This window comes from Hyperoodon ampullatus, assembly GCF_949752795.1.
Source record: "Hyperoodon ampullatus genome assembly, chromosome: 18".
Taxonomy (NCBI): domain Eukaryota; kingdom Metazoa; phylum Chordata; class Mammalia; order Artiodactyla; family Ziphiidae; genus Hyperoodon; species Hyperoodon ampullatus.
This window is the reverse complement of record NC_136931.1, coordinates 34,189,974-34,214,982: the sequence shown is the minus strand read 5'-3', so window position 1 is coordinate 34,214,982 and position 25,009 is coordinate 34,189,974. Positions and strand designations below refer to the sequence as shown.

The window sequence follows — 25,009 nt, the reverse complement described above, 5'->3', positions numbered from 1 at the left end:
CTTCAGAGTGGTTGGGAGGGTTAATGAAAGCACTTAGAATAGTGCTTGGCACATTGTATGTGGTTAATAAATGTTAGCCATTGTTGAAAAGACAGCTGCGGTAGCCTGAATCCAACCAGCATGTAAGGGCCCTCTCATGTGGCCTCAAAGAGAATTGATTCCCTGATCCCTTGGGAGACATTGCTCCTAGTATTAACTCAAGCCTTTTAGAACTTCTTAAAGCAGGAATGAAGCATGGATGTGGGAGCCAGGGGCCTTGATTTAACTCCTGGCTGCTTCAAACCCTCTGTGGGACCTCGAGCCAGTTTCTTGCCTTCTCTGGGCCTCAGTTTGTACATCCATACAATGGGGAGCTTGCATTGGTAATGTCTAAGGGTAGAACTGTGGCCGTCTTGGTCTCAGGGTGGGGCTGACTTGCCCTCTCCACTGCCGCCTGCCTGCTTCCTGAGAAGTCCTGCACTGGACCTCATTTTCCTCCACAGATTGTGAAATGTACACGCAGGACGCTTTCCAGGCACAGAGGAGCCAGCTGGTGGAGCAGCTGGTCTCGGGGTCCCTGGAGGGCTTTGAGAGCATTCTGGACTGGCTGCTTTCCTGGGAAGTCCTCTCCTGGGAGGACTACGAGGGGCTCAGCCTCTTGGGCCAGCCTGTCTCCCACTTGGCCAGGCGCCTCCTGGACACTGTCTGGAATAAGGGCGCTTGGGGCTGTGAACTACTCACTGCGGCTGTGCAGGAGACCCAGGCTGACAGGCAGCCCCCTGAGCTTCCCGGCTGCTGGGAGCCCCACTCACCCCACCCAGCCCGTGACCTGCAGAGTCACCGGCCAGCCATCGTCAGGAGACTCTACGGTCACGTGGAGGGCGTGCTGGACCTGACACAGGCGCGGGGTTTCATCAGCCAGTACGAATGTGATGAAATCAGGCGGCCCATCTTCACGTCATCCCAGCGGGTAAGGCTTTTCCCTCTTGGCTCATCAGAATTCAAAGGAAAAGCGTGCTTAGTTACCGAGACTGGTTTGTGAAGTCAGCCCTGTGGGGAGACATGGGTCGTGGCGCTTCCCCTTTAAGGGTAGCCAAGCAGGTAAAAGTTGCTCTGGAATTTTGGTATCATGCCACTTCTGACGAGAGGCAGCGATATATGGTGGCGAGCATCTTGGATTCTGGAGTCAGGACGATGCAGGCTCAAGACCTGTGACTTTAGGCTTCTCTGTGGAAACTCACCATCCTTCATCTCTCCTGTCTCGGATTCCTCATCTGTGAAACACAGATGGGAGAATTCAATGAGGTGAGCTACGGAACTCTTAGAACGGTGTCTAGCACGTAGTAAACACTCGTTAACATTACCTTTGGCTACTATCAATTCTGTTATCAGTGATATTCTGTACTTGTACACTTTTAATGCTGTCTGCTTTAAATTAATAGCTCAACATATGATAAAAATTCATTAAATTAAACCTGTGTTTAATAATGAATATAGCATACTATGTACTGATATAGTTTAAATGCCCACATAGGATTTCTAATATGAAATTGCATTAGATCATAGACATTTGGAGTTGGGATAACTGCCTCTGAATGTGACATTCCACAAGAACAGAGGAGTGTCTTTTGGGTATTTTTGAAACTCTTTGTTTTATTTTCTCCCAAATAGTGAACCTCAGGCCTCCCATGATGCAGATGGAACAGTCATTAACACCTCACTTTATGGATTGGGAAATTTGAGTCCCAGAAAAGTGGTTTGAAAAAGCTCACAGTAGGGGCTTCCCTGGTGGCGCAGTGGTTGAGAGTCCGCCTGCCGATGCAGGGGACACGGGTTTGTGCCCCGGCCTGGGAAGATCCCACATGCCGCGGAGCGGCTGGGCCCGTGAGCCATGGCCGCTGAGCCTGCGCGTCCGGAGCCTGTGCTCTGCAACGGGAAAGGCCACAACAGTGAGAGGCCCGCGTACTGCAAAAAAAAAAAAAAAAAAAAAAAAAAAAAGCTCACAGTAGTTCATGAGAGGGCCATTGCATTACACAGTGCTCTGACTAATTCATTCATCATTAATTTATTCATCCAGAATCTATTTTGATGCCTACTACGTGCCAGACTCTGTCTTAAAGCTTATTGTGTTGAGAGCCTTGTACATAGTAGGCACTCAAGAAATACTTGTTGAAGAAATAATGAATTATTGAATGAATGAATTGGAATTACATTGCAGTGTTAGGATGGACTGGGTTGGGGGACTTTCTAGTTACTGTTTTTGTCTATTTTTTAAAATATGTATTTGGTGTCCACGTGAGTTTAGGTAAGCCTGGTTGAGACTGATGGAATAAGTCTGTTCAAGGCTGTTTTAAAGTATTTGTAGTATTTATGTTCAAGTATTTATAGAGCAGACATGTTCTGGTCCTCTCTCACTAGTGCACCTGAAACCTACAATTGTACCCTGAGCACTAGCTCCTTGAGCCTGGCCCTGGAGGGATTATAGAGACTCAATGAAATCACCTCTCATCCAAGTGATTTACATCTTCCAGAATTGTTTTTCCTATCCTTTATAGGGTTATGGCGCTTTTTTTCCCCCTCTATTTTCAGTTATTCACTCTTTCAGTGGGTCCTGAGAGGGAACCAGATTGGACGTGTATTCAACTGTTCATTTCACTACCCGATACTGTATTGACTTCTCTAAACGCATCTTGTTTATGGATGTTTTTCTGGCCTTTTATGGTGGTGGAAGAGAGATGCCCATGGTATTGTCGTAATCAGTAGAAACCTTCCCACACTTCTCCATCCGCCTTTCTGGAGAAATAATGACTTTTGCTTTCCCCACAGGCAAGAAGGCTCCTTGATCTTGCCGCAGTGAAGGCGAATGGGTTGGCTGCCTTCCTTCTACAATGTGTTCAGGAATTACCTGTCCCGTTGGCCCTGCCTTTTGAAGGTATATATGTGTTCTTCTCAGTTCATCAGAAAGGGGAAGAAGGACTTTCAGATTCGTGGTTAAGAGCAAAAACTCCAGCATGAGACTTGTCAGAATCCCACTTACTGGCTGTGCAACCCCCCCTAAGACTCAGTTTCCTCATTTTAAGGGCAACATCACCACGGTCTCACTGGGCTATTGGGAGGATTAACAGGATTAATGTGTGTAGTATTAGGGCTTGCTTTTATTTCTTCCTGCACTGTGGAGTGATCACTGGAGCTACCTTGTCCTGAGAGCTAATACAGCTGTTCCTTACTAGCCATACTCTTGTATTGGAAAGATGTGGGTACACTTTTTTTTTTTTTTTTTTTGTGGTACGCGGGCCTCTCACTTGTTGTGGCCTCTCCTGTTGCGGAGTACAAGCTCCGGACGCGCAGGCTCAGCAGCCACGACTCATGGACCCAGCCGCTCTGCGGCATGTGGGATCTTCCCGGACCGGGGCACGAACCCAGGTCCCCTGCATCGGCAGGCGGACTCCCAACCACTGCGCCACCAGGGAAGCCCGGGTACACTTTTTAATGGCTGGTATCTCTTGATCTCTGCAGTTTAGCTACTCATCATCAGAAACTCAGGAGCCAAATGGATTTAGATAATGTGATATCTCTCATTTCACATGGTCACCAACCCAGTTCAGGAATGGGAGAGGCTTGGATGGCACAGCTTGAACATCCTAGGCATCCTGCCAGGTGCTTTATTTACGATGTCTGTCCTTGGCAACAAACTTGAGAAGTAGGTATTGTTTTTTCCACTTTACAGATGTGGAAACTGGGACAGGGAGTTTGAGTGACAAGGTAGGGGAGGATGGATCTGGTTTTAGGCCATCTGCACCTACACTTCCTCTTTTCCTGGGAGAAGAGCTTGTCGGTTGTAAAGAGAGGAAGCAAGCCTGTTGTGTCTTATTCCCACATCACCGTCAGGAAAGCTCATCGGCACCCAGGGTCCCTGAATTGTGCATGGTGCTGACAGATGGATTTATCACCCTGGGCCCTGCCCTCTGAGCAGTGAGCATGCTTGTGGGAAGGATGTCGGAAGCCTGTGCTTGGTGCCTGGGTGTGCACCCTCTCACCTGAGAACAGAACACAGACGTCAGTTTGTGACAGGGGATGCTGCCCAGAGCATGGTACCCGGCTTGACCCTTGGTTAATGTTTAATGTTGATATCATCAAGCACAGCTGACTCTTCATGCACTGTAACACCATGCCATGGTGCCAGATTCCCCAGGGTGATGATTCCAAAAGTGATGGTCGACATGTGTTTGTTTTTAAAATGAGAGATATATTTTTTTCCTGGAGAATTTTGATGGCAGCTGGAAAACCTGCATGGGAAATCAGGGTATTGAGAAAATATATATATTTCGGTGTCCGTTCAGTGCTCCTAGTTTATCCAGATGGCATTAAGAGCAATGACAGGGACTTCCCTGGTGGTCCAGTGGTTAAGACTCCACGCTCCCAATGCAGGGGACCTGGGTTTGATCCCTGGTCAGGGAACTAGATGTCACGTGCCGCAACTAAGAGCCTGCATGCTGCAACTAAAAGATCCCACATGCTGCAACTAAAGATTCCGCATGTGGCAACTAAGATCCCGCTTGCCACAGCTAAGACCTGGCACAGCCAAACAAACAAGTAAGTAAGTAAGTAAATAAATAAATATTAAAAAAAAAAAAGCAATGGCAATCATCAGCTTTGGGAACAGAACAGGAAGCACAGTCACAGGGCATGTCCTTCGGACGACCGTAAATACAGCTTCAGTGTGCTCAGAACGCTCTGTGAGAATTACCTGTTAGTCTTTGAGCTGAGAACAAATGGGTCAGTACCTGGTTGGGGGCAGTGAGGCTGTGATGCTCTGAGGTCCCACCACCCTGGGGTTCTGGACCATAATTTCCCCGTTTCCTATAAAAAGAACTAACCCCTGACACAGGGAGTGGTTTGCTCATGCTGGTATTAGGATGATAAAGGAAAAACAGCAGCTCTGTGGACACATCCTAGACATGAGAATTTTTATTGCAGAGGGCTGTATGAAGAGGATGGGGAAGTGGATATTGATCAGGGAACCTTGTCTAAGTCCTTGACCTGGGCACCCCGGTGACCCTGACACCATCCAGTGCTAGTTCCACCCATGTAACCCAGGATAATCTTCCCATCTCAAGGTCTTTAATCACATCTGTCTAGTCCCTTTTGCAAGTAAGTTAACATTCACAGATCCTGAGGATTAGGATGTGGGCACCTCGGAGGGGCCCCTGTTGTGCCTATCACACCCAATAATAATAATGATAATCAACACCATTTTGTGAGAGTTAACCGTATGTCAGCATTCTTCTAAACTCTATTTTATCTCATTTCTTTCTAAAACAATCCTTTAAGGTGTGAATTGTCTCCAATTTTAGAGATAAGAATACTGAGGCCAGAAAGGATGAGAGGCTTGCCCAAAGCTGATGGTGGACCCAGATTTCTTTCTTTCTTTTTTTTTTTTAAGATTTATTTATTTATTTACTTACTTTTGGCTGCATCGGGTCTTAGTTGCGGCACGCGGGATCTTCGTTGAGGCATGCAGGGTCTTTCGTTGCGGCGCGTGGCCTTCTCTTTAGTTGTGGCATGTGGGCTTTCTCTCTCTAGTTGTGATGCGCAGGTTCCAGAGTGTGTGGGCTCTGTAGTTTGCCGCACCCAGGCTCTCTGGTTGGGGTGCGTGAGCTCAGTAGTTGTGGCACGGGCTTAGTTGCCCCACCGCATGTGCAATCTTAGTTCCCTGACCAGGGATCGAACCCACGTTCCCCGCATTGGAAGGAGGATTCTTTACCACTGGACCACCAGGGAAGTACCTGGCCCCGGATTTCAAACTTAGGTGTATCTGACTTCAGAAACCGGGCTCCTAAGCCCTTAAACCTTCTGTTGGCCTTTAGAAAGAACAACTGAGGCTGAGTGGTGAAGGGACTTGTCTAAAGCTCCTGAACCAATATGGTGGGACAGGCATCAGAATGTGGGTCTTCTGACCCCAACCTGGTGCTCCTTCTAATCTTCTACAGTTCTTTCCAATGTCAGTAATAATAATGGTGCTAGGCAATGTCTTTTGACCACTTTGTGTGGGCCTCTGAACAAAGAACTGCCATGCATGATCTTCACTGGGCCATGGTTTCTTACATGGGTCCCTATCCCTGTAAGGTAGGAACCACTGCTTCTCCCATTTCACAGGGGAGAAAACTGAGTCTTGGGAAGGTTACGTGACCAACCTCAAAGTCCCTAGCCTGTGAGTGGAGAGCCAGGATGAGCACCGCCCATGTGCCACATCCCATTCCCCCAGGCAGCCCACCCTCTGATCAGGTCCCATCTTCATCATGGTGCCACCTCATTTGTTTCTTCTCCTGTCTTCCAGATGCCGCCTGTAAGAGGTACCTGTCCAAGCTGAGGACCACGGTATTGGCTCAGTCTCGCTTCCTGAGCACCTATGATGGGACAGAGAACCTTTGCCTGGAGGAAATATATACAGAGAATGTTCTGGAGATCCGGATGGAGGCGGGCATGGCTGGACCTCTGCAGCAGAGCCCCACCACCCTGGGCCTGGAGGAGCTTTTCAGCACCCGCGGCCACCTCAACGAAGACGCGGACACTGTGCTGGTGGTGGGCGAGGCAGGCAGCGGCAAGAGCACGCTTCTGCAGCAACTGCACCTGCTCTGGGCTTCAGGGAGGGCCTTCCAGGAATTTATCTTCGTCTTCCCATTCAGCTGCCGGCAGCTGCAGTGCCTGGCGAAACCGCTGTCGGTGTGGACACTGCTCTTTGAACACTGCTGTTGGCCCGACCTTGGCCAGCAGGACGTCTTCCAGGTCCTCCTCGACCACCCCGAGCGCATCCTCTTAACCTTCGACGGCTTTGACGAGTTCAGGTTCAGGTTCACAGATCGAGACCGTCACTGCTGTCCGACCGCCCCCACATCTGTCCAGAGTCTGCTCTTCAACCTTCTGCAGGGCAACCTGCTAAAGAATGCCCGCAAGGTGTTGACCAGCCGTCCGGACGCGGTGTCGGCGAGCCTCAGGAAGCACGTGCGCATGGAGCTCAGCCTCAAGGGCTTCTCGGAAGAGGGCATCGAACTGTACCTGAGGAAGCGCCATCGCGAGCCTGGGGTGGCTGACCGCCTCATCCGCTGGCTCAGAGCCACCTTGGCCCTGCACAGTCTGTGCCACCTGCCCGTCTTCTCCTGGATGGTGTCCAAATGCCACCAGGAACTGTTGCTGCAGGGCGGGGGGTCCCCGAAGACCACCACAGATATGTACCTGCTCATCCTGCAGCACTTTCTGCTGCATGCCTCCCCGCCAGACTCAGCTGCCCATGGGCTGGGAGCTGGCCTGCTTCGGGGCAGTCTCCTCACCCTCCTGCACCTCGGCCGCCTGGCTCTGTGGGGCCTGGGCACATGCTGCTACGTGTTTTCCACCAAGCAGCTGCAGGCAGCACATGTCGACAGGGAGGAGGTTTCTCTTGGCTTCCTGGTGCGTGCCAAGACAGTCGTGCCTGGGAGTACAGCCCCCCTGGAATTCCTGCACATCACTTTCCAGTGCTTCTTTGCTGCATTCTACCTCGCGCTCAGTGCCGACACGCCGCCATCCTCGCTCAGACACCTCTTCAACTGTCACGGGCCTGGCTGCTCACTGCTGGCCGGGGTGCTGTCCAAACTGCGCGTGCGGGGTTCCGGGTGCAAAGAAGGCAGTGTGGCCGCTTTGCTGCAGGGGGCCGAGCCACACAACCTCCAGATCACAGCGGCCTTCCTTGCGGGGCTGTTGTCCCAGGAGCGCCAGGGCCTGCTAGCCGAGTGCCAGGTGTCTGAGAAGGCCCTGCTCTGGCGCCAGGCCTACACCCGGCGGTGTCTGACCCGCAGCCTCCGCAAGCACTTTCGCTCCATTCCACCAGCCGTGCCGGGCGAGGCCAAGAGCGTGCATGCCATGCCCAGCTTCATCTGGCTCATCCGGAGCCTGTATGAGATGCAGGAGGAGCGGCTGGCACGGGAGGCTGTGCGTAGGCTGGACGTCGGGCATCTCAAGCTGACATTCTGCAGCGTGGGCCCGGCCGAGTGTGCTGCCCTGGCCTTTGTGCTGCGGCACCTCCGGCAGCCTGTGGCCCTGCAGCTGGACCACAACTCTGTGGGCGACATTGGCGTGGAGCAGCTGCTGCCTTGCCTCGGCGTCTGCAAGGCTCTTTAGTGAGTGTTGCTGGGCGATGCTGGCTGGGCGAGGGGAATGCCACCATTGGGGTGCAGGTAGGGGAGCTCCGTGCTGGGAGCCAGGAGTCCAGGCCCAGCCCCAGGCCCTGCCACCCCTTTGGTGTAACCCCAGCCTAGTCCCCTCCCCAGTCTGGGCCTTAGTTTCGACTTATGATAGCGATAGCCATAATTCATGAAATGGTCCACGTGCCAGGCACTGTGTTACGCTCTTCCCAGAAATACCTCCTTTAATCCCCATGACCACCCTGGGCTATAGGCTGGGACATTATTTTCCCCATGAGCCTCAATTAGAGGCTCCGAGAAATGAGGTAACTTGTCCAGGGTCACATAGGAGATGGTAGAGCTAGGATTCACAAATCACATCTTTCTGGTTACCAGTCTCTGCTCTCCACAAGCAACCTGTGTACGGACGGGCTTCAGAGGCACCAGGGCAACCTTTAAGTCACAGGCACAGTTGGGTGTAATATGTGTTTGTATTAGGAACCACCTCCAAATCAAAGGTGACTTGCACCCCATGAGAGATTTTATTTTATTTTTAAAATTTTATTTATTTATTTATTTTTAATGGACATATCGTTGATTTACACTAGTGTATCAGTTTCAGGTGTACAGCAAAGTGATTCAGTTATACATATCTATGTCTATATATTTTTTCTATTCTTTTCCATTATAGATTGTTACAACATAGTGAATATAGTTCCTTGTGGTAGACAGAAAATCCTTGTCGTTTATCTATCTTATATATGGTAGGGTACATCTGTTAATCCCATAGTCCCATGAGAGTCTTTAAAATCCCAATGAGATGGAAATTTCGAGACCCAAGAGATAGAAAGTGGCCACAGAGTTTCACCTGCTTTTTTATTCCTTATGTAGTGCAGAGAGTTTGGCCTGGCCCTTCCTGCTCTCGGCCCCTGTCTGAAGGTGTGAGCTTTCCCATGTTTCTGCCTCAGCCCCCGTGGGCCTCTCTTCACATCTTGGGCCGGATGAGGGCAGAGGGTGTGCCCAGTCAGGTTTGCCAGCATGCTGCAGGCTCCCCAACTTCCCTTCCAGCCTTCCTGCTCTCTGCTTTAAACCTCTGAGAATGCAGAAGTTATAGCTCTAACGTGAAATTGACTCACAGCCTCTCCAGGGCTTTTGGTCTACCCCAGGTGACCTTAGATTGACGCTGAGCAAAGAAGAAACCTCTCCTTGACTTTATTAGGGTGACCTACCTTCTCTGGGCCAAAGCAGCGAGATTTTTTTTCTGCATGGAGCCAAACACATGGATATCTACTAGAAACTGTGTGGCGGCCTTTGTTATCAGGACCGTGGTCATAGATTTATAAATATAATGCAATAATAATGTACTATATACCATATCATAGAGAGTTAATATGTATATGATACATAGTTAATGTATGTGATAAACATGTATATATAGGGAGGAAGCTGATTTGGATGATTTGAGGAGAGTTTAATAAAGGGACAGCTTACAAAAGCTTGGGCAGGAGTTAGGAAGAGCAGGTAGAGATGGTGCAGGGTCCTGGGGCCCGCTGACGGTGGGGATGGGGGAGGGACAGGGCTGTTGGCCTCCTTAGACCTGAAGGGGTGGGGGATGGGAGGAGTGGCTCTTGGCTGAGAGGAGCATGCGCAGAGGTCTGTCTGGAAGGACCGAGGCTGCAGCAGCCTGGAAGGGAGAGAGCTGGGGGTAAACCCTGGCCTTCCTCTCCTCCCCACTCTCGCCTTAACCCACAGGGAGCCGGAGCAGGGTGTCTACAATGTAGTCCACTGGAATCAGCTCCCCACCGAGAGCCAGGCAGAGAAGGGGGAGAGTGGATCTGGCCGGGTAGACGGAAGTTGGCAGCACAATACCCTAGTTCCCCAGGAAGGAGGAATCATGATACATTCACTCAGGAATTTCGAGACCTGTCTGTGGGAGCTGTTCTCCGGATAGAAATATGAATGTGTGTTTTTCTGGGTAGTGGACCTCAAGAGTAGTTCTCCAAAGGGTCCTTGAACCCCAGGGGGTCAAGAACCTGTGGTCTGGATGATCCTCATAGATGGATCCCCAGAATGCGTGGCTCTCCTTCTCCTGGGCTGGGAAGGCCCACGTGACTGCCACGGTGTGTGGAAGGGCTGGGTGGAGACTGGGGCCCTGCCTCGATTTTCAGAGAAAGACCATGATGGCCTGGTTCTAATGCTCAGACCGGAGTGTGCAGAGGGACTTGTGGAAATGCAGATTCTTGGGCCCGTTCCCAGTGGTTTCCATTCTGTAGGTCTGAGGTGGGGGCCCCGGAATCTAGGTTTTTAACCCAGTGATTCTGCTACAAGCGGTTCAGAGGCCACACTGTGAAGACTGCTGCTCTGTGGGAACCAGCTTGATTTTCCATTAACAGTGAAAGTCCCTGACCAAGTTCCACCGAGCTTTACCCTACACACACTTGGTATTGAAACCGCCATTGCCACGGGGGAGGGGCAGAAACCCTGAGGTTGCTGCGTGGGCATTTCCTGTGTGTGACAGAGACAGAGACAGAGACAGATAGTGAATGAGGGAGCGGGGCAGAGGGGCAGAGAGAAAGAGACAGAGACAGGGAGGGCGCGCGGGAAGGGGGGAAGAGAGAGAGAGGTTTCTCTCCCACAGTGCCAAGCTGCATCCCTCCCACTTGAAGCTGTTTCCATGCCAACCGAAACCCTCAGGCTTCAAGAAGCCCCATACACAAAGTGCCCCAATGCGTGTAGGTTTCTTTAGACCCCGATTCTGACTCTAGGGCGATGACTTTCGAAGTTTTTTGACTGTGACCCACAGCGAGAGAGGGTGTGAGCAAGCACACGGGCATGTCAGATTGAAATTTCACAAAATGACTTATTAACCGTGATACACTCTGCTCTCTTTTTCCTTTCTCTTCTTTTTGCAATTTAAAAATGCTGCTCCAAACCTTCTGAGTTGATTTTGTGATCCACCAATGCATGAATCTGATGTTAAGAGCCCAGAGCAGGCTGGAAGGGAGAGGCTGTACAACGGCATCGTTTAGAGTGGCCTTTGGAGCCAGAAAACCTAGGCCGCAATCCTTTAGGTGCTGTGCAACCTTAGTGAAGGCGCTTCACTTGCTGGGCCTCAGTTTCCTTCTCTCTGGTGGACATAATAGTACCTACTTCATTAAAGATTAAAGAAGAAACAAAATGAACAAAAACAAAAAAAAAGATTAAGGAAGATTAAATATTGTTACTATTGGGAAGTGCTCCATATGTGCGAGCAGTCATATTACAGGTCGCTTTTACTATGTGCCAGGTGCGCACAGGGCTTTATGTGAGCTATCTCTTTAAATCCTCACCAGAGCCCAGTGAGGTCGGCATTACCCTCCTTCCTTTTCTACAGATAAAGGGACCAGCAAATAGCTAGTAAGTGGCTGCCAGGATCAGAACTTCCTTTGAGGGGCTCCAGAGAGCTTGAGGTGTTAACATTTAAGTCAGGGCCTCCCAAGTTGGCCTGAAGATGCAGAATCATGGGCACAGTTATTAAAATACACAGATCCCTGAGCCCCTCCCCACACTTGCAGACTCACCAGCTCCAGGGGAGGGGCCCGAGAGTCTGTATTTATTTATTTATTTATTTATTTATTTATTTATTTGCGTGAGCTCTGGGTCCCCACTTCCGAAGCCCCCCACCCTACAGAGTGAGTGACATCAGCACCCTGGCCAGGCATGAGGGAGTCTCCACTTTTCTGGGGTGCTCTTTCCTTGCGGCGTTTTCCAGAAGCACAGATGCTGGCACTTCTGGCTTGAGCAAAGGTCCCTTTTGGGGTTTTGTTCGTTTTTTCCCCTCTCTCATTGGCTCTGTTTTCAAATTTATTTATTTTGTCTTTTTTTTCAGCTTGCGAGATAACAACATCTCAGACCGAGGCATCTGCAAGCTCACTGAACAAGCACTTCACTGTGAGCAGCTGCAGAAGTTAGCGTAAGTCAGGCTGGGCCATGGACGTTTGGCCCCGTGTCCCCAGCCTCACTCCAGGCCATGCTGCCTGGGCAACAGCCGTGAGCAAGGGACAGGCTGGGACAAGGACCTTTGCGTGGCCGGAGGGCACAGGGGGCTCCTGTCCTGAGGGACCCGGCTACCCGGGCTTTGGGTGGCCGCTGTCCACTGTGCCTCATCTCATCTCCATGTCTCTTCTCTCTTGGAATTTTCCAGTCTTTTCAACAACAAATTGACCGACGGCTGTGCACACTCCATGGCCAAGCTCCTTGCATGCAAGCAGAATTTCTTGGCTTTGAGGTGAGCCTGGGGCTTCCCTACCCCTGGAAACTGTTTCTCATCCCCACAACTGAATCAGTCTGGTCTGGTCTCGGCTCATAACGGGCACATGATCTCCTCGCTGAATACAGGGGCAGTGTCTCGTTGTGAGCAGGGTTTCACTAATGCTGTGACCTCCCTAGCAAACTCTAGACCAATTCTGCTGAGGCTTCCTGCCCTTTGACCTTTATCTCCCAGGACTGAAGAGGGTTTCCAGGACCTTCTTTTGCCCTGTGTCTAAGAGTGTCACCAGCTCTCTGGGGTGCCCGAGTTCCCTGATGTACATTGAGCACGTGCTTGGCAGGGGGCGGAATGCAGCCGTCACTTGTCACCACAGTGAGGCAGCCAGTTGCCAAAAAGTTCTCAGAAGGTCCTTTTACTGCTTGGCGGGGGGTGGGGTGGGGTGGGGCGGGTCCAGTCTGGGAAGTCTGCGTTTCTGCTGCTCCCAGCCCTCTCGGCCTCAACTGGAGTCTCTCTCCCATCTGACACTGTTGTGTCGCCCCTCCAGCTAGTCCCTGGGTTGGCCTGGCTTCTCTTCCTCTCTGAGATATTCTTGCCTCCTGGATTTATGAGGCAGTAAAAGAAGACAAAGTGAGAAGTTGCCTCCATCCTTTCTTTCTACGTGCTGGGCTGGGTTTAGGAATAGGAGCTGCCATTTTGAAATTGTTGACTCCGTCTCAGGCAGGGCTGCTGAGGCCAACACCAGAGATGTCATTCTGTACCAAGGACTCTCTTTTGCTACCACCACCTCTTCCTCCCAACTCTGGAACCCGAGAGCAGCTGTGGCCAGAGCTGGGCTGGCCCAACCTCCAGGGAGGGCTGTAGGGTAGCAGAAAGGTGCTGCACCCAGAACTTGAGACCTGTGTTTTTGGTCAATGTAGCATCAGAGTTGAGAGCACAGGGCTCTGGAGCCAGACCAACCAAGGTTTGGATCCAGCATCCCTGAGATTTGAATTAGCTGTGTGACCTTGGGTCAGCCCACTATCTCTGTGTCTCTGTTTTCCCTTCTATAAAATGGAGATAATGGTTATAGCTACCTCATAGGTTGTTGTGATGATTAAGTGAGGTAACATACATCAAAAGTTGGCACAATATAGTGAGTGCTTTCTATAAGGAGCTTAGTGCCTGAAAGATGGTGGGTAAATCACATAAGTTCTCAGTACGTTTATTCTGTTCGTCCAGTGCTCCCAGGACGGATTAGATGTGTGACACAGTTATTGGGGAAAATGCCTATAAGGGAAGATTGGGGAAGGAAGCTGGGGGAGCCTGGGAGAGTTGGCCGACTGCAGGGTAGGTCTGACCCTGAGTGAGGGAGAGAGGGAAGGAAGGAGGGGTGGGAGGAAGCATCTTAGACCCCAGTGCAGATCGGGGAGAGGACAGAAGGCTGTTGGCGAGTCCTCCAGCCAGTGTGCCCAGCAGAGGAGTCTCAGGTCTCCCAGTCCTTGGCTGGGAGCAGCTCGTTGGAAACAGGCCTTGGTGCAGAGGGGACGTCGGACTTCCCAGCACGGCAGCTGGGGCCCTTCGTTACCCAGGAAGCTCAGAGGTCTGAGAGGCTGCCACACCCGTTCCCGAAGGGAATACTAATACCTGCCCTACAAGATGGTTGTCGGCCAGAGTGGCTTAAAGCGTATGAAAGTTCTTTGAAAGATGAAACTGTATTATTATTCCAGGAAGCCTCGAGCTGTGGGTGAGAGTTCTGGGCACCTCCCTGAAACTCTCTGAGGTGTCTGGATTTTGCTGAAACCCCCTCCTCGACCCCTGCCCGAGGGCTTAGCAGGATCCCTTTCTTTCAGCCACCTGGGCCCACCCCAGGCCCTTTCCCAACAGGTAGAGGCTACCGGGCAGCCACAGTGAATCTGGGAAGGCTGCAGGAGGGAGGCAGGGTCTAGCGAGGAGACAGTGGAACAGTGAGTCACCCTTGCTCCCTGGGGGAAGCCTCCTTCCTGGAGGGCAGCCTCTTGTGGTTCCTGCTCAAAACCTGTCCCACTGCTTTGCAAAACAGGCCCTTCCACTCCTTTCCCTTTGCTGGTGGAAAATGAAGTCCGCAGGAGCCTTGAGGGAGCTCCCCCTGCGTGAACAGCACGCACTGCGTCTGCCCAGCTGGAACTGGAGGGCCGGTTCCTGCATCCTGCAGAGAAGTCCTCAAAGCTTTCTTCCCTGTTTCTCTGTCCAGGCCACACTTCCCCCACCAGACCCCAGTCTCGGGGCACTAACGGTCCTCCCATCCTGCTCTCTTTCTCAGCCTCCTGTGTCTTTTCCTTCCAGGCTGGGGAACAACCACATCACAGCCGCGGGAGCCGAGGTGCTGGCCCAGGGGCTCAGAGCCAACGCCTCCCTGCAGTTCCTGGGGTAGGTGGGATTCTGGGGCGGAGGGGCTTGTGAGGATTCAGGGGCAGGCGAAGCCAACTCTTCAGCCAAAAGGCCCCAGGGGCTGCCCAGGCTGCAGTGGGGAGGGCGAGGCAGGGAGAGCGTGGGCGGCCCTTGGCTGCCTCTGCCTTGCTTCGAGCTCGATAAACAGGAAGTTCTGTATGCCAGGGTTGGGGGAGGGCAGAGCCCATGAGCGGTGGCAGGAAGTCCTCGAGGGTGCTAGGGCCGTGCTTCTCACCTTTGGCTATAGGTTGGAACCACTTGGGAGCTCCTGAAGAATGCCACTGCCTGCCCCAGACCAATTAAATGAAATATCCAGATACAAGGTCCAGGAATCAGTAATTTTAAAAAGCTCCCCAGATGATGCACAGCCTGGGGTGAGAACCAAGGAAAGAGAAGGAAGTGGGGAAGTTTGGACCCTGGACCCAGGATGGGAGGGGCTGCACCAAGTCCTGCAGAGCCCTTGCCACCTGTAGGGTCATGCCAGGCCCGCCAGGGAGGGGAGAGGGGTCAGACGCAGGCGGTGGGGGGGCAGTCCTGCAGACCTCAGGGCCCCTGAGTGGGGCTTCCCCTGTTTGCTGGGCAGAGCGATACCCTCCAGTGTTGTACCTGTACAGTCCCCTGCAGCCCCTCTCCTGTCCTGTCTTCCCCTGGTGTAAACTAGGATCCATTTGATAAGAACTGGGGGCTTTAGAACCCAGGATTGTAGGAAGAGAGAATGACCTTAGGGCTGGGTGTTCCAACCCATTTTATAGGCAGGCAAGTTGCCCTCCAGCTCGGTTTGAGCCCTGAGTGGGACCGCATTGCTGGAGACATCAGCACCTTTTCCAGGATGCATTAATAGCAGCACAGAGTCTAGGAAAGGGTGGCTGCAGCCCCACCGAGTTCCTTCCTGCTTGAGATCACATCTTGCACATCGGGGGATGTTTATCTCTCAACACGTTATTTATTAAGGTACCTGTCTGGGCCTGGCCTTGTGCTAAAATCCCAAACACTGTCATATGATACAAACTGTTCTGTAGCTTGCATTTTGTTTTTCTTCACAGTATATTATAGGCATTTTTTTCATATGACATGATCTCATTTTTTTAAAGGATAGCTGCCTTAGTATTCTGGTGGATGTCGTGATGCGTTTAGCTGGTTGCCTGTCGACGCACACTTTAGGTTGTTTGCAGGGTTTTTGCTATTACAGTGTCACATCCCTGGAGCACAGAGCAGTGCTGGCACAGGGCCCGAGCTCAGTAACGATTCACCTAATGAGTGAAAATGCAGTGAGCATCTCAGGGCCACTGTCTCTGCTCACGTGGGCACCTACAGGTCCAGCCTAACTTCCCACACGTAAAATGACCAGGTCCCAAGGTGTGACCGGGGCTCCACCTTTGAAAAGGGGTGTGTCCAAATTAGGGTGTGTCTGAGGAGTATGAGCCGAAAGGTGAAGGAGTTAGATGCCGTGAAGGGCCCGGGGATGCGAAGAAGGAGGAAGAAACGAAGAGCTGGCTTGTGGAAGAACAGTTAGCCTTGTTCTGGGTGGTCCCAGAGGTAGTTAGGGACACATGGGTGGCAGTTAGCACAAGCACGTCTGACCTAATGTCAGGAAAAATATCACAACCATGAACTGGCATTGAGAATGAGTTCCTCGTCCCTGAGGGTGTACACTGGGTGGGCCTCTAACTATTTTGTAAGCCTGATTTAAAGAAGCTAAAAAAAACCTGAGTGAAGTTTGGCCATCCCTCCAAAAAATGAAGGCAAGTTCACTTTGCTGGGACCTAGGAGTCCCCCTGAGACCTTTCTGGGATTGGGTGGTCCTGCCCCTCTGACTGGGGCCACAGAGAGGAAAGGCACATGTCTAGAACACATGGCAGGTTCTCACTGACACTATCTGTTGACTCTGTTGGACTTTTCAGGTTCTGGGGCAACAAGGTGGGTGACAGGGGAGCCCAGGCCTTGGCTGAAGCCTTGAGTGATCACCAGAGCTTGAGGTGGCTCAGGTATGCCTCAGTGTTTGTCCTGAAATTGTCATGGGGGAGCCAACAGGAGGAGGGAGGAGCTTGGGCCAGTTCTGAAGACCTTTGAACTTCATTTTTAGCCCCTATATTAGATAATTGGATGAGAAAGAAAAACCACTGGATTTGGAGTCAGGACACTTGAGTCTTTCTGGGTGATTTTGGGTCACTTCTCCTCTCCGGGGTCTTGAGTCCCTATCTGTACACTGAAGGTCTTGGGCTAGATCAGATACACTTTAGCTCAAGGGCCAACTCCAGTCTGTTAGTGGGGGCTGCCCAGTGCACTATGTTGGGAAGGTTTCTAAAGCTACTTCTGGGCTTAATGAAAAAGAGCACTGTAATCAATTAGTGATGTCTGACATGGAGCAGACTAGGACATGGGGCAATGTGTGCCATGCATTTTGCACTTCATGGGTTATCTTATCTCTGAGGTCCCTCCCTGCTCTGACACATTTTTGTTCCTTGATTACATCCAGCCTGGTGGGAAACAACATTGGCAGTGTGGGCGCTCAAGCCTTAGCATTGATGTTGGAAAAGAACGTGGCCCTGGAAGAACTCTGGTGAGTTTAGGAGATTCATTGCTCTAGAGAGGCAGACATCAGCCTTTCTTCATTCTCTGGCCTCATCTGTGGAAGCCATTGTGTGTGTAAGACAAAGATGGATGACTGAATGATTGGGTAATTGTGTTTGTCTTTGTCCTGGGTGACATGAAGCTTATAGAGCCTGGCATATAGGTGCTAATTCTTTTCATTTAATTATATTGATCGGTTTGTTGTTCTGTTTACTGCCTCCCTGGGGCATAATGGTTAAGAGAACAGACTCTGGAATCCAGCCAGCTGACCTTCAAGGCCTGCTGTGATCTTAGGCAAGTTAAGTAACAATCTCTGAGTCTTAGGTTTCTTACCTGTAAAATGAGAGTATGGATGCTTTCCACTATAAAACACTTTTGTAAGAATTAAATGAGGTAATGTTTGTGAGGAGCTTAGTACAGTGTCTGGAGTGTGTGTAAGCACTCCATAAATGTGAAATTGTAGTAGTGACAGTATTTCTACTACTCTTGCTGCTGCTGCTGCCCCAATGACTGCTGTTTTGTCATTTCGAGGTAAATGTGAGTGCCTAAGGACACTGGATATTAAAGTCAGGGTCACGTGCAAGGTGGAGTGGAGTTTGGCGGAAGTTAAAAGATGAACCGTGAATCATATTTATCCTGATTCCAAGCTTTCCATCCTTCAGCTTCCACTTGTCTAGCCTTCTTCTGACATATTCTGGGCAGTTCCAAATTATATCAGGGAGATAAAATGCTAAATGTTTGATTTTTCTGGGAAGTATAAAGGCACTGAAACCTATGAGCATGGCCACAAAATGAATATTGCCAGTGGGCCTTGGCAGGGCCCACTAGCAGGGCCCAGGGCTCACTAGCCCTGCCATTGTACCATTGAGTATATTCTGATTGGGTTCTACAGCTTGGAATTTCTTGTTAGAGGAGTGCCTCACTGTGAGTGTATCAGTTATGACTGCATTAGGCTGCAAGTGATGGAATACCTTTATTTACAGTGGCTTAAACTTGTAAAGGACTGATGTTTTCATGTACATGCAGTTTGGAGGTAGGCAGCATAGGGCTGGTATGGCAGCTACATGAGGCCAGCAGGGGTCTGGACTCTGTCCCTCTAATCTTTCACATCCTTAGCGTGTGGTTTCATCCTCATGGTTGGTTTCCTCATGGTCACAAGGTGGCTGCTGCAGCACCCACAGCACTCCTTCTGTGTTCCAGGTTCAGTCTCTATATCCAGGAAGGGCAAAAGACTGGGTCTCTCCCCTTTAAAGAACATTCCCAGAGGTCCCATCTGTCAGTTTCTCCTTATGTGTTGATGGCCATGTGGATGTCACTTGGCCAACCCTGGCTGCAGTGGAGAGTGGGAAATGTAGTTTTTCCGCCAAGCACATGGCTGCTCCAAATGACATTAACCTTCCATTAATGAGAAAGAAAGGGAAATGGGTATTGAGTCACTGGGACATGAGGGAACTTCTTATGTGAAGGAGCCCTGGGGCAAATTCTCTCCCAGAGATGTCCCAGGAATTGAGAACCCTCATACCCTGCTTGACCTGTTCTTACTTTACTGGTAAATGTGAGTTTTCAGATGTTGGATATTCTTAATTGGGGGGGGGGCACATGCATTCATTTTTATTGACGTCATCGTCCATAATAAACATCACCACATCAACTGGGTTTTCTCCCTTGTTCTTGCCAGCCTGGAGGAGAACCATGTCCAGGATGAAGGTGTGTGCTGTCTCGCGAAAGGACTTGAGAAAAATTCAAGTTTGAAAGTCCTGAAGTAAGGAACCTGTAAGCAGGAGCTGGGACAGTAATGACTGGCCTTGGGAGGGGGTGTTTCTGAATCAGAGATCTGGGAGGCTTCCCAACCTGGCTAACTCACGGGAGGTAGCTCGGTAGAAAACTGCTGGTTTTTCTGTGTTCCCCCAATCCCAGGCAGGGGTTCCAGTGTACATTGTTTACTTGGGAGGTAGTCCCTGCAAACACTGGCGAGAGGGTAGTGAAATGAGGCCGGGGAGGGCCAGTAACCAAAAAAAGGTGTGTTATCAAGCCGGTTATCACTGGGGACCTCTGGGGTACAATCCTGTGGGCGAGAGGCAGCGGGGGTATTTATCCACCAGCTGCTATCCTTCACATATTGAACTGTGCTTGTGGGGATATTTGTTTCCTGGCACATCTGACTTGCCCCGAACATGGTTGAGCATGCTCCTGGGGTCAGCAGAAAGGCCTCAGGCAGAGAATGGGGGTCTTCCCGGCAAGCAGCCCTGAGAGGTAGAGGTGAGAGCTGAGGCAATGTGGGTGGGTTGCCCACAGCATCTGCTATAGTGGCTTACAGGCTGGGCCCTTCCCCTGCTCCAGGGGTCCTCTCTGACTCAGGCAGGAGAATTCTGATGGCCATCCCCAGTGGTTCCTCTTGGTGTGTTATGCAGGCAGGCATGCTTGCTTTTACTCATGTGTGCGTTCATCCATTTATGTATTGATGCAAGAAATGTTTCTGGAGCAGCCAGTCTGTGCCAGGCTCTGTTTGAGGCACTGAAGATAGAGCGGTAAAAAGGCCCCTGCTCACATAGCTCTTAAATTTGAACAGGAGAGACAGATGATGAACAAGTAAACAAATGAGACCATTTCTGTTAGTAATAAGTGCTCTCAAGAAAATTCCAGAGAGAGATGACAGGGAGTGACTGGAGAGGGTAGGGGAGTTGCTGCTGGGTAAGGCCTCTCTAAGAAGGTGACCTCTGAGTTGAAAAATGAATAACAAGAAGGTTCCCACCATGCTGAGGTCTTAGGAACGTGCATTCCAGGTGGGCAGAACAGCAAGTGCAAAGGCCCTGTGGCAGAAACGAGCTTGGTGGTTTTGAGAACAGAAGGAGGGCCTGTGAGCTTGGACTGTAGTGGATGGTGGAGTGGGAAGGAGCTGGCCACAGCAGCCTCAGAGCCCTGAGAGAGATTTGGGAGTTTATTCTAAGGACATGGAGATGACTTCGGAGGGTTTTAATGAGGGCAGTCATGTGATCTGATTTATATCATCCAAAGATCGTGCTTATTGCTTTGTGCAGAACAGGTGGAAGGAGAGTAAGATGGAAGCAGGGAGACCAGCCAGGAGGCTCTTGCACCCTTCCAGGCGAGAGATGGAAAGTGGATCAGGCTGAGGGCAGTGGAGGAAGCTGGTGAAAGGGGATGGGACCTCGTGCAGGTCCTGCGGGTCCAGAGCTGGAGGGCTGGGCAGCGGTGGTGTTGCCGGGGAAGTGATCGGGGGACCACTAGAGGTGCACTCGGTGGTCAGGGACCCATGCCACAAGGAGAGGGATGGCGGATCTGAGCAGGATCCCAGCCAGTGGTCACCACAGGCTTGTGGACCGGTGCTCTCTGAGGCTGGCGCCACACCAGCCAGGGTGCCAAAGGTCTCACTTCCCAGGGATGTCAGGGCACCAGCAGATGGCTCTTTTTGCTAGAGGAGACTGGCCTCTGCCCTGGCAAGCGTGGCCCGGGGAAAACACTCACCTTCCAAGGCCAGCAGACAGCTGCAGCTGGGAGATCGGCTGCTTTGCTGCCAACCCGCCATCCACTCTGGCAACACTTGTTTGTGTTGCTTCGCAGGGGCTAGGAAGTTGCCAAACGTTTGGGGAAAACACTTCCACTCGTCACATGGGTGAAGCTCGGGCTCGGAGGCCCTGGTGAAGCTTGGGTTTGTCTGCGCTGGGATCCCAGGCTTTGCACACAGGGCAGCTCTCGGCAATACCTGGTTTATCATCGACCCTGTGTGGATGAGGCGCATTTGTCCTCCCTCACTGTCACAGGCTTACCCCAGTCGAACCCCACAGAGGCCAGGCGGTGGGAGCCGCCGATGTCCCACGCTGCTCTGTCGAGAGCCTTATAATTCAGCACCGCTGAACTGGATCCTCCTCCACTGTTTCCCCATAAAAATCGAGCTTCTCACATATCTTAAAAAAGAAAAGCAAAGCTTACATCCTTCTTCCAGACGTGGTCTGTGCCAAGCCTTGGTTAAGACTGCAGGCTCTGGAGCCTGACAGCTGGGGTTTGGGCCCCAACTCCACCATGACCAGCCGTCCCTGCTTGGATTTGTGCCTCAGTTGCCTCAAGTATAAATGGGGTAAAAACTGAACCCTCGGGCTTCCCTGGTGGCGCAGTGGTTGAGGGTCCGCCTGCTGACACAGGGGACACGGGTTCGTGCCCCGGTCCAGGGGGATCCCACATGCCACGGAGCGGCTGGGCCCATGAGCCATGGCCGCTGAGCCTGCGCGTCCGGAGCCTGTGCTCTGCAACGGGAGAGGCCACAACAGTGAGAGGCCCGCGTACCACACACACACAAAAAAATAATACAAAAAAAACTGAACCCTCCGCATAGGGTTCTGAGCATGAACCCAGGTGGTGTAGGTTATGAAGTGGCACATAGTAAGAGCTCTAAAAATATGGGCTGCTGTTATTTTTAGCACTGCCTTAGGGTCAGCTTCTCAGAAGTTCCTGAAATTGTTGAGGGGGAAGCCAGGTAGTGGAGATTACAGAAGGCCAGCTGTGAGCAAAAGAGCAGTGTGGGGACCACTTGGCTCTCCCCCTGCTGTCCCTGACTGTATGCCATCTTCCCTCCCCATTTCCAACCTCATATTTTCTTTAGTCTGTGTCCTTGTGCCCCCAGGGCCCTTAAATGACAATATTACTGTTCATGGATTATTTTCCATCAGTTAAGTACGGTGCCCAGGGCTTTAGAGTATGCCATTCTTTGTTTAATTCTTGTACTCCATGAGGTGGGTACTCTTCTAGGTCCTTTTTACAGATGAGGACATTGGGACTCATTTGCTTGAGATCAAAAAGGGAGTAGCGTAAGGTGGATTTGAACCCAGGAAGTCTGGCACTAGAATGCACATACTTAACCACCATGCTCCTTCCTAAGGGAGCAGCTACTTAATACTCATCTGGTGACTGGAGGAGAGAGGGGTGCATTTCACTTTGGGCATTGAGCCTTTGCGGATGAGCTCATTGGGAATCTCAGGCAGGAGAGGGACATGCTGAGGGGGCCGGTGGGCTTCAGGAGGCTGGCCGGCTCCCAAAGCCTCCTTTAATTAAACAGGCTCAAGAAGAGAAGCAAGCATCCTCAAAGCTCACCATTCCATCTTCCTCTCCAGGCTGTCTAACAACCGCATCACCTCCCTTGGGGCAGAAGCGCTCCTGCAGGCCCTTGAAAAGAATGACACCATCCTGGAAGTCTGGTAAGGCCCCTGGGCAGGCCTCTTTAACCTCCCTCAGTTTTCCAATCTATAAATTGGGGTGAAGGGAGAGAGAAACTTGAGAATTTCTAAGATCCCTTATGACCCTGACATTGAGTCCCATTCTGCATGTGATGGATCTGGCTCCCTGGGAAAGATGTCTTCATGTTTCTAAGCTGGGACCAACTCTCTCATTTTTAAATCATGAGCATTTATTCAGGAATGTCTCTGTTCTAGGCAACCGTGTGGGATTTGGGGTGTGGTTGAAGAGGGAAACAGAGAAAAGAACTCAGCTCTTGCCTTCCCTGGGTATTACATCTGCCTTCACAGGTCAATGCTGTTATATTAGACCCTCTGCAGTTCTGGGCGGCTGTTACACAGGATGGGAACTGTTGGCCAGTGTTTCCAAGTCTTATACGTAATGAAAAGCCATGTTCCTTTATGTATTTGAAAAGAGCAGTGCATCACAACTTCAAAGATTTCTCCTTCTTCTTTCCAGGGATCTATTTATCGCTCAGATTAGAGGTAGAAAGATTTCCCCTGATTTAACATGTTATGAGTGAATAACACTATATATGTTTCAGACACTGGGCTAGAAACCAATATTTTAAAATGAGGACATTCCCTATAAAAATCTATCTTTCAGGGGTTTCTCAAAAAAAGCTGGCCACTCTGGAACTCCATTTAGAATGCCAGTAATTAAGCAGAGTAGAGGACAGGCTGACCCCACGCAGCTGGGCAAACCGGCTCAGGCTGACCCCAAACCCCACCATGCTGATTGGCTTGGACCAGGCCCCTTTGGCTGCTGTATATTACATGCCTCATCCCTGAAAGCTCGTGAACCCTGCTTTACATATGCAGATTTGTCCCTCCCTCAAAAAGCACATCAAGGCAGTAGCAACTGTAGCTATCAAACGATGAAGTTAAAAATAAAGACTTGTAAAAATCTGTCCTGCCATGGAGAGATTTTTCCTTTCTGTGCGATTGTGTAATCCCTGTAGCCTGTGAGGTCCTCGGGTCCTGGGTAGAGCGTGGGCTTTATTTTTTTCTTAAACCGTTGCACAGTTCTGAGAAATGTCACATTCTGTGTCCAGGGGGAGCAAGCTAGCATCAGGTTGATATTTTAAGGGCTCTGATGTTATTGGCAGAGCTTGGGAGGACATTGGGACTTGCTCATTGCATTCTTGACAGATTCTGCTGTTGCCTTAAAAAGAATGGCCAGCCTTGGGAGTCAGGGCTGGCTGGGCCCCGTGTGGACTCTGCAGAGCCGTGGAGGCTTGTTAAATCGTGCACAGTGATTCATGAGCCATCCTGGCTGACAGAAGGTAGAACCTGAATAGACTTCTCTCCCAGGAGAGCTGCAGCTGGGCCGGAGGGCCAGGCCATCCAGGCATGAGTTCATAAAGCCGCAGCTTCCCGGTTGAAAACACTGCTCTGGTTCCTGTTCTTACTCAAACCTCTCTCTGCTTTATCCCCTTCAGGCTCCGAGGAAACACCTTCTCTCCGGAGGAAATTGAGAAGCTCAGCCACAGGGACACCAGACTCTTGCTTTGATGTCTCCAGGTCAACGTTTATCTCAGTTTGCTTGGGAGCAGGCCGTGGGTTTGGATCCCAGAAACGGGATGACATCTGACAGCAGTCCACTCAGATGGAACCTGGTCCTGCCCAGGGCCAGCCCAATAGGTCACCTTTGTTCTGGCAGAGGAAGGCGCATCAGTGCCCTGCAGAGCAGACTTTCCCAAAGCCTATTTTTCCTGTCAAGTTCTTCCCAAGATTCAATCCTGGGATGTGGAAGAGGGGCAGCCCCCCTCTACACGATGGGGCTGGTCTCCGGCCAACCTGACACGGGTCAGTGGAGCCACGGATGCCACTGCGTGCTTATTGGTGTAGAGAGCTCCACGTGAGGAGGGTTATTCAGGAAGCAACTTTCTGCTGTGTCTCAACTCATGGTCACCCATTAGGTTGTTCTCTATGTCTGGTTCCTCCACTCATCCTGGACCCCTGTACATGGCACTTCCTCTGTGGTTGAGGATTCAGAATACTGGCGTTCTCACCTTTGCTCCTCCTGTTACACCCCAGCCCTCCTCCCGCCCTCCCATCCCCCTCAACACCCCACACATCCTGGATGGGAAGGGCTTTAATTTACCCTGCTCTCCTTCTGGTACTTAAGACATTTTTGAAAGGGGACACATGACAGCCGTGTGTTCCTCAAGACATTCTAGATTTTCAAGAAAAATATGACCACACTACAGCTGGTATCACATCTGGACCTTTATTTCCAGTGAAATCAATTACTCTTCAGTTAAACCTTTGGAAACCACTCCCCACCCAAATGCAGCTTTTTAAAATTAATCTGGGCCAGCATTTTGAACAGCCCCACTCTGATGCCTGTGAACTGAACTCTGGCAGCAGACTTCCAAAATATATTCATAAGAGACCGTTCA

The 25,009-nt window shown here is 50.9% G+C and overlaps 1 protein-coding gene across 1 annotated transcript; it reads left to right on the top strand.

Moving 5' to 3' along the window:
* Positions 1-490: 490 nt before the first annotated feature.
* NOD2 (nucleotide binding oligomerization domain containing 2) lies at positions 491-24,119 on the top strand (the record flags this gene model as incomplete). The annotated part of the gene is made up of 11 exons (XM_079723183.1): positions 491-949; positions 2,806-2,911; positions 6,317-8,132; positions 12,004-12,087; positions 12,319-12,402; positions 14,686-14,769; positions 16,692-16,775; positions 17,267-17,350; positions 19,040-19,123; positions 22,485-22,568; positions 24,047-24,119. 11 exons carry the CDS (start codon positions 491-493, stop codon positions 24,117-24,119), a joined length of 3,042 nt encoding a protein of 1,013 aa, XP_079579309.1.
* Between the last annotated feature and the right edge of the window lie 890 nt (positions 24,120-25,009).